Source organism: Pundamilia nyererei, unplaced genomic scaffold (genome assembly GCF_000239375.1).
Source record: "Pundamilia nyererei isolate P.nyererei 1_Seehausen unplaced genomic scaffold, PunNye1.0 scaffold00066, whole genome shotgun sequence".
Taxonomy (NCBI): domain Eukaryota; kingdom Metazoa; phylum Chordata; class Actinopteri; order Cichliformes; family Cichlidae; genus Pundamilia; species Pundamilia nyererei.
This window is the reverse complement of record NW_005187467.1, coordinates 3,117,646-3,127,305: the sequence shown is the minus strand read 5'-3', so window position 1 is coordinate 3,127,305 and position 9,660 is coordinate 3,117,646. Positions and strand designations below refer to the sequence as shown.

At 36.4% G+C, this 9,660-nt stretch overlaps 1 protein-coding gene across 1 annotated transcript in view; it reads left to right on the top strand.

The window, feature by feature from the left end:
• The window catches only part of b3glcta (beta 3-glucosyltransferase a), a 75,185-nt gene that overhangs the window by 42,083 nt on the left and 23,442 nt on the right, over nt 1-9,660 (top strand). Inside the window, exon 4 of the mRNA XM_005736036.1 lies at nt 1,944-2,053. Coding sequence (XP_005736093.1) covers nt 1,944-2,053 — 110 coding nt within the window. The remainder of the gene's footprint in view (nt 1-1,943; nt 2,054-9,660) is intronic.

Genomic DNA, 9,660 nt, shown 5'->3' with positions numbered 1-9,660 from the left:
CTGCGACAGACTGGCGACCTGTCCAGGGTGTACCCCGCCTCTCGCCCTATGACAGCTGGGATAGGCTCCAGCGCCCCCCGCGACCCTGAAAAAGGATAAGCAGAAGCGAATGGATGGATGGATGGATGGATGGATCAAATCAGACTAAATGTTTTGTTTTGTTTTTAGATTGATAAATATAAAAAACACATTTGTTAACTTTAAGAAAAAAGAGAGAAACTATCTGTATTTCTTAATTGTAAATGGCACCAAATTGTATTCAAAATTGAGCCACACTTATGGAGCTCCACAATTCTTTTCCTGGTGTTTTGGTTGACATCTCTTGATTTTCCCATTTCACAGAAACAGGCTCTGTGTTTTGCCTTATATGCATCCACAGGTGTGCCACCAATTTACTCACATGGACTCAGTGATACATTTGCCAACCTGAAGGTGAGGTGACATAGATTAAAATAAAAGAAAAAATCTGCAGAGCCATATTAGTATCTGCAGTAAAGATCTTTTCATACATTGTACCATAGGCACAGTTGCCTCAATTTTTATAATTTTTTTTTAAATTAATATTTTGTACATTTGTACATTTAAAGGACTCTTCTATTTTTGGAGTGTATTTTTATGTATCTGTATTATATTATACATATACTTTAAAAGTGAATCTCTGTCCAAAAAATGTATTCAGTTTACTTTTTACTCACTATGAGCATCATTCATTATTCTCCCCCAGTAATTAAGGTTAGGATATGTTTTTTTTTTTTCAATTCCAATCCATTCTTCTTTGGCAGCATTTAAATAACCTTTATCAGATTTGATGGTTTTATTACAGGCTTTTCAAAAAAGTGTTTTGCTTTTCTTTCACAAATGTGGGGATTAATTTTTTATTTTTATTTTTAAAGAATTGAATATTGATTTATTGATTAGCATTCAAATATCTCAGTGAAAACAGAATAAAGATTACCACAGGGCAAGAAACCACGAGACAAGGCTAATCAAAAGGTACTAGCTGAAACATATGCTCATTAAATTGTGTTAAAATGTACAAAACAGTGATCTCCTGTTTTGTGACGAGGACCCAGGCACAGAGAGACTTGATGAATTTAAGAATCTTATGATTTGATAAAGAAATTTGCAGACTTTCACAGAGATGGTAAAATTATGATGACTGATAACTGAGATGAAGACAAAAGACAACGAGGACAGGGAGGAACAGGGGTGTAAATGCACCAAGGAGACAGTCAGAGAAAACTCAGGACAACTGGAGACATTTAGGGATGCAGGGACTGACAGAGACGAGGTCTCTGTGACAAGTAAAGTTTATCTTGCCTGGCTAGGCAGCTCTCCTGGTGCTCAGCACCCCCAAAGCTCTGATCCTAGAATCGCCCCTGGTTTAAACTGTGAATATACTGCTGTGTATTGAAATTCCTCTTGTTTTGCATAGAAATATACTGAACAACATACAAAGCATAATATATAAGTTAACATCTACCAGAGTTCCACTGGTCAGCATTCTATTCTATAGCTTCTATTAGCAGATTTCAAACGGACATTGTTGAGCTAATCACTTTCTCCTAACCTTGGCCTTAACATTGCTGGAACAATACTTATTTCTATTGATTTTGCAGTTGTGTAAGCCAGCTAGAAATGAACAGCTGGGCTGTGTCAACCTTTGGGTGTTACAGCACCTCAGAGAAAGACTTCTGACTGCTAATCTTTTATTAACTAAAACAGTCTGGGATGTGACATTTACATACTCTCTCCCCAAGCCAATTAAGCTCTTGATGTCCTGGTTATTATCACCAGGCCAGTAATGGATATTAGCAAAAGTCACCTCTGTTATTCAGGCTGTGGCTCTTATCTTGCCTTGCTTGCAGAAGGTCATCGATTGCCATGATCCTTTTTCACAGTATGTGAGCTGTCACACATTTTTGTCCTTTGTGTTCCTCCAGACCTGCGGGAGATAGTGTTCGTCATCCAGAGTCAAAGCAACACCTTCCATGTGAGGCAGGCAGAAAGACGGAGAGAGGATTTGCTCAAGCAGGCACGCGGTTTTACGAAGGTAAGACTCAATGTGCACGCCTTTTTCCTATGGTGGTACATTTTAGTATAAATATGTGTTGATCATGACATCAGCTTTCAGCATCAGTCTCATCTGAATATGAGTTCTTTCTGTTTATGTTGCTGCAGGGTGTCATAACATTCAGTTAAACTCATTTTTCATTTAAAATCTACACACTAAAGGGTTTAAACATAAACACTTTGCTAATTGTTTACTAGTTGCAACGTTACTCATTGCTCATCAGATCAAATATTAAATATTAGTATTATATAATTCATGGTAGTTTCAGATTAACCTGTAAAGTACTTTTTAGTCAAAAGTATGAAGTAAGTGTAGTTTGAAATCGCTTCTCATGTGCTTTTAATATTTTATTTGTTATTGAAATCCAGTGAGTTGTCTAACTTTGATTTTCACATGTATCCATGTATCACTGTGACCACTTACATACTTAATAATCATCATCAAAAGTTTGTTTGTTTGTTTGTTTGTTTGTTTGTTTTCAGCATTTTAAGGGATTTGTAAACTCCCAGTAAGAACATCAGCATTATGTCAGCCTGGCTGTTTTTCTTCAAGTCTATTCAGAGTAGATTTAATGTAGTACAATGCATGATATAATCTATTCAGTTAAATAGTCAATGCAGTGTTGCTAACAACAATATTACATTCAATTAAAGGAATCTAATCACTCGCTGCATTTATTCTATTAAAAGACTTTTTTTCTTCCTCAGTATTCTTGGATTGGTCACTGAGTTGGAAACAATATTGTCTCAGTCTCCTGCTCAATGCTGTGTATTTTGTATCCAGAGTATTGACTAGCTGTGCCGAATTTAGAGCAAGTCATTTTTTCTGATTCGTGTTGCCACAGTAATATAAATTAATAAATTAATAAACAATACAAGCTAAATGTAACAAAACATTTAAAAAGAAATTTATACATAGAGGGAAACCTTACAGCACAAGACACTTAAAACACAAAAATTAAATTCTAAATGAAAACAGCAAAAGTGAATAAGTGGAAGAAAATGGATGGGTGAACGGATGGACAGATGGGTAGATGATATAAAATTAGCTCAAAGTGGAAGCAGCGAGAAAGCCCACTTCTAAAAACATGTCTTTAAGAGACATTTAAGAAGACTGGGAGTGTGTCAATTTGATCTCCTTAGGGAAGTTGTTTCAGAGAGTGGGTGTCCTATCAGAAAAGCCTGGTCACCCTTCGTCCTCAGCTGAGAGAGGCATTTTTAAAAATAAATTATAGACAAGTTGTAGTTTTAGTTTGTTGTAGTTTCTTGACCCAAACATGTGTATAAGGAGTTTTAGAAATTGAACTGATATTGGTGAGTCTCCTGAGTTCCATAAAGAATGAGGAGACAATAGAGATGACATGCCTGTTCAAGCCAAGGAGCTTTGTCGCAAGTGACAAAATATTTGCCAAAATTCATGGACAAACACCCATGATGTGTTGTCGTATATGCTTGCGCTCCATCAGGACCACTAGATAAAGATTCACGTAAAGATTACATCAGTCATATTTATTAAAGGAGGTTCTGTGCCATCCAGTATTTGATCATGGATAAAATATGTTGAGTTGATGAATGTCATTGGGGTTTAAAGAGATGTGCAGCTGCATGTCATCTGCACCGAAGTGGAAATTCACACTATATCTACAGATGGCATACCTCAAGGGTGACATGTACAGAGAACAAAAAAAGGTCCAAGGACAGACCCCTGAGGTACTCCATGGGTCATTTTTATAGAGGATGACCATGAATTGCCAGGTTTTACACTAAAAGACCTATCCTGTAATAAGAATAAAATCACTTTAAAAGTGGACCAGAAATGCTAAATAATAATACATTTCAAAGACATTTATTTAAATGCCTTTGACATTGTTAAAGGCATTTCAATAAATATTTTCCAGCATCACTGGCAATCATCACTCTAAGGAGTGCAGTGTCTGTGCTGTGGTTTACTCTAAAACCCAACTGAAGTGTTTCAAAAAAGTCTGTTCCCATTTTTAAAAAGCAATCAGTTTTTCAGCAACAACTTTAAACCCTTCCCTTGAAAATTACTGGAGCCTGTATTGTCTTCTTTTTTTGTCTCATCTTTGTGTGAAAACAACCCCAAAGGCGCACACTACACCACAAGAATTACAAAGTCCAAAAATAAGAAATTAGAGTTAATGTCTAATTAAATTTTTATAGGTCAGATTTTTTTGTTTTTTTTTTGCATGCTTTAATAGCTGGTACACTTTAAAAATATGTTTGCTGTAATAAACAGTGGCCTCAGTTTATGCAAGATGACAAGACTTGTCACGATGAGATTTAGTTACACTAATCCACATCAAGTTTTATGAGACGAGACAGACTTGCCACATCATGTTCTGTTTGCATTTGTGATCTCAGAGATGACTGGCATTTTAGCATCTGTTGAATGCAATTACACAAACTAATTTCAGAGCTGACAGCTTCTTAAAGACACATCAGTAAAGGCTTAACAGCTTTTTAAAGAGTTATAAGATTTGTGATAAACCAGAATTTTGATTGAAATGCACAAAAAAAAGCTCACGGGGAATGAATGCTGCTGTTACACAAAGGTTGCATATTCAACACGTTAACACGTTAAAATTTAATGTGGGTCTGTATGAAACATGACTTAACCCAAAATTAAAATCTAGTAGAATTTATAAAGCGTGAAATATCAGATGGAAAAAATGCAAATGCAAAAAGGGGGAGAGAGGACAATGGGAACAACAATTTTCCCTCTTATACTTGCATTTCTTTTTCATTAAAACCTTTTATTTCATTGTTTACCTTTACCGTGTTCAGTTTTTAATTCCATGACTTAATAAAATGTAGTCTTTTGCTTGTGCATTTAATTTTAATTTTAATCAGCAAAATAATTCTCATTTAATAAGTCCACTAAATGAATCAAGGACATCTGTATCTGTAATAGCACAGCTTTTTAAATTCCTTTTTAATTGAACGCTAAAATTGACAAAGAAAAATTACTTCACTGCGACAAATCTCTTATTTTTAATGGAAAAAAACATTTTCTTATCTGAAGCTGCTATAGTTTAGGTTTGGATAAATCCAGGCACAATCATCTTTGAGTAGTTGGTTAATGATAGGGAGTGATAGTGGCAGTGATGAAAGCAACTACCGATAACTACTGTTAGAGCAAGGAGAGGAAGGAGCAGTGGTTTGCTCCATAATAAAAACTGTGTTGACCCATCCATCCACCAGGATCTCAGAGCACAAAAAATGAGCTAAACTTTTGCTCCTGACATGAATGAGAATTTACATTCTTTCACTCTTTTGTTTTTCTGTTCATCTCTATAAACGGACAGACTTAAACAAAGCTTAATAAGGTATCTACAGTAGTCATCCAAGTAAGGCCTCAGTCACACACCCCTAGAGTCTGACCAGTGCCTATGGCAGTAAGTGTATATCCTGACTGACTGGCAGCGAGTGAAGGTTGGAATTTTGCTCACTGGGGAAATTGTTTGCAAAGAGCTGCACCAGAAATCTCTTTTGTCACTAGCGGATTGCTGCGGTCCCCTGTAGTTTGTTAGGAAGACGCTGACTTGTCTGCAAACACTCACCATTTTAATTCACTGAGTGCCACATAAACACACTTTGACTGGCCTTCAGAGTAACAGTTGTGTCATACCACTACAGCCAACACAATTCAGATTGCAAGTTTTACTTTGAAGGTGAACATTCTCTAATTCCAGTTTGCATCACACATTTGACAGTAGTGCTTGCAAGTGTTTGTATAAAAGATGCCAACTTAACTGCAAACTACTGGTGACTGTAGCACCAGTAGTTTGTATAAAGCAGGAGCTTTTCGGTGCAGCATCATATACCTCGTTGAGACCAGTTTCACCTGTGCTAGGTAGCTTGAGTGCTAGGTAAGATTAGAAAAGCACTATACAGTGGTCCCCCGTTTATCGCGGGGATTACGTTCTAAAATAACCCGCGATAGGTGAAATTCGCAAAGTAGCCAACTTTATGTTTTACAATTATTATAGATGTTTTAAGGTTTTAAAACCCTTCACTACACACTTTATATGCTTTTCTCAGACAGGCATGAACATTTTCACACTTTTCTCTCTTGTTTAAACGCTCACGTTCAAACCATCGTAGAAAAATAAGTCCAGCATTATAGAATGAAACCGGCTGGTGCCTTTGATGGTGCAAAACATTTCGTACAGCACTTCAGAGTCATACTGCTAGCAATCGAAGATTTATGTAAATTTGACAAGCTGGACGCATTCTGTACTGTACAGGAGACACAGCACGAGATTGATAGACAATGATCTACAGCCAATCAGGACACAGAACACAATGTACTGAAAAAAGAAATCTGGAGGAACCCCTTTCCTCAACCAGTGATAAAGTATACACATTTCTGTTAGGGAATGCACATTTGTCCCTCACCATGAGTAGTTACTAAATGATCACCAAGAGAGCTCTAGCCTCTATTACTGAGGTCCAATTTCAGTTAACATATTAAAATATTTTCATTTAGAATAGCTCTTAAAATCATCAAGTGCCAGTTTTTGTGCAAGCTGCTTCTGTTTTGCAGGATCCTGTTTTGTTGAATTGCTGTCAGAATAAAAATATGCCAAAACAAAAGCAGAAAAGGTGTTCGAATAGCATGGATAAAATGTAAACTCCAATTGATATTACTGTCTGCCAGCCTATCATCCCAAGCCAAACATAAGTTATAACCAGCTGTCTATGTCTACAGTCACACCTCCGAGGCACATCACAGAAAATCTTATAATTCCAACAGTCTTACAGGGTGTTATAGAAACAGTGAAAGAAAGCCATCAAAGCCAAAGAGACTTGCTAAGATTGTACTTTTGCTGTTTATTGTTATTTTAGATGTATACAGTTCTGTGGAACAGAAAACTGTCATGAAAATATCTATAAATCATTTTTGAAAACACAGCAACGACAATGCAGAAAAGAGATAACCTTGGATAGTTTTGGTAATGAAGTTTGGATGTGGGCAAAATGTTGTTTTAGATAATTAAATAATTAAAAGCTCACACTGTTTCTCTAATTATGTGAAGTTTCAGGGTCAGTTAACTGGAAACTTTCTGATATTTCAGTTTTTTCCTCTTTGGACTCCTAAAGGTTGTGTTGCACTGATTTACACACAGGAACTTGTGCATTCTGTGTCGGTTCACAGCCCATGTTCCTACAGTCTGACATTCTGCCTTCTGGGAAAATTCACATTACATTTATAGTGTTTTTGTCATTTAGCCAATGCTTATATCCACAGAGACGCGCTGAGACTACAGCAAAATGCGATTAAACTAAAACCTTTACCAGCAGTATTGCAATATGCATGTTTTTAATGCTTTCCTGTTCATCACTGTAATAGCAATTCATGCGTATAAGAAGCCACAGTGATGAAAATTTGTTCGTATGAAAAATGGGTTTTCTTTTCAACTGCAGTCCTTATTTTTACAGGTGACTGCTGGATCTTTTTTCTCTCCTCCAGCCCTTATTGGTTAAAGCTTCCTATGACTGTTTTACAGCCAGGTCCCACTGACCCCCATTATCTTCCCAGTCAGCAAGCAATCAGTGTCCTGTTCATGTCCTCGTGAGGACTGGCTCTTATCTTTTGATTAGCAGTTTGCAGCTCGCACCCAACTGCTATAAAACTATCTGTCTGGTCTTCTTGAATGCCTCTTTTATCAAAAGAATTTCGATAGCTCTTCGAAGAAAAAGCCCTCGTTGTGAATTTGCATTATTATCTGAAGATGATGCGTCTTTGATTTTATTTTTCCCCTTTATTTTTTCATGGAACAGCAATAGTGTAAATGTCAAGTAGAGAACAGTTTAATAAAACATGGCAGACGTCAGACGTGTGATCGTTTTAAGAGTAAACGTGTGTAATATGGTTAGAGATAATAAACCTCAGCTGACTAATAAGGATTAATATGTATACACAGTGTCGGCCTCATCAGCTAAATCAAACATGCTGCCGCTAGACAGAACGACTCAGAGGAGACTGTTCTCCCTGACTTCCTGCATGATGAGTGGACCATGCTGTAATGAACCACAGGGTCTTACGCTCTGCTGCTTTGTTTTCCTCACAGTGTGAAATGAAACCTTGGCTCTCTCAGACAATCCTCACACAATTTCTCAGCTCTGGCCACTCAAAAGGAAATTTTTATTTAGAAGGGATTGTAGGCACTGTACGAATCCTAAAATATCCTGTTCTTGTTTATTTATTTCTTATCAAAGTATATATTTTAATGTAAGGACAGGAAGTAGCAGCAGCAGCAGCTCTGGACTTAGTTTTATAGTTTTTTCATCATGTTTTTTCTAATGCCACAGTCAACTGCTCTGATACAGTGACCATCTCAAAAGACAGAAATGTCATGCGTTCTGATATCCTGATTTCTCACCATCGTTGTTGGGAAAACTTCAGCATGATGATTTCATTTGAAATATTCTAATGAGCATATCCAGATTCATGAAAGTATGATGAGAGGTTTTAATGTGCAACACAACCCAGATACTTGAAAAACCCAATTATAAGCAGAGTAGTTTAACAAATGCATTCATCAAAGTGACAATATTTTTGTGAAATCATTGACTTCTTTACTTATTGATTTACTGAAATTAATAGTAAACAGTAGCTGTGCTGTGCAGAACAGTAAAACACACCAGTCTGATTTGCAGAATTGTACACAGTACAGTATTATGCAAAGCTGGTAATGCACAGTTCAGTTTTTCATGTTTAGCGTCTAAGGAGCTATACTTTCTTGTAATTGGTCTTAAGCATGAGTTCTCAGGGCTTTTTGAAGGTATTCAAAGTTTGTCTTTATTTTCATTTATTTTCAGTCCACTCCTTGTACCTGACCTTTTTTTTTTTTTCTTTCGTTAATCCACTTAATGCTGACCTATGAATTATTTAGACATAAAAAAAGCCACTCATGTTGTTTCTACACATAACAGACAACTTAGCAAAGAGCCAATTTGAAATAGTATTTTTAGGCATTTTGTTACTTGCAGCCTGTGCCAAAAACACATTTGTTCCCATTTCTTTGGCTGAATCTATGAAAAATACCAAAGATAATACAATTTGACAGGAAAAAAAATTGTATTTTTGCACCAATAAGGTGATCCTGAAAAAGGTATTAGCTAAAAATTTGTCATATAGTGTAGTGTGCCTTTTTTTAAAGAAAAAAAAAAAAAAGCACAGGTGAGGACAAAAGAAGAAGTGGAAGATCTAAAAAATTAACTACATCAGATGAATGGTACCTGAAATGAATGAATGCCCCTAAGAAAATAGGAAAAAATCCACCAAACACCTTTTTACGGGACCTGAGAGTTAAATCTGACCCGTCAGTTGATCCATCTACTGTTTGCCGAAGCCTCATCAGTCTAAGGGCATCTGGGAGTTCATCCAGTGGTGATGGGGTTTGTAATTGTTGGAATTATCATAATTATAAACACAAAAAACTGTAAAAACAGAAACGGAATTTCGATCCACCATACAATACCATGTGGAAAGCATGTGATTGGCAACTTTTTGACACAATTTTTCAGCATGACATGCCCAACACGCTGCCAATATAGTAC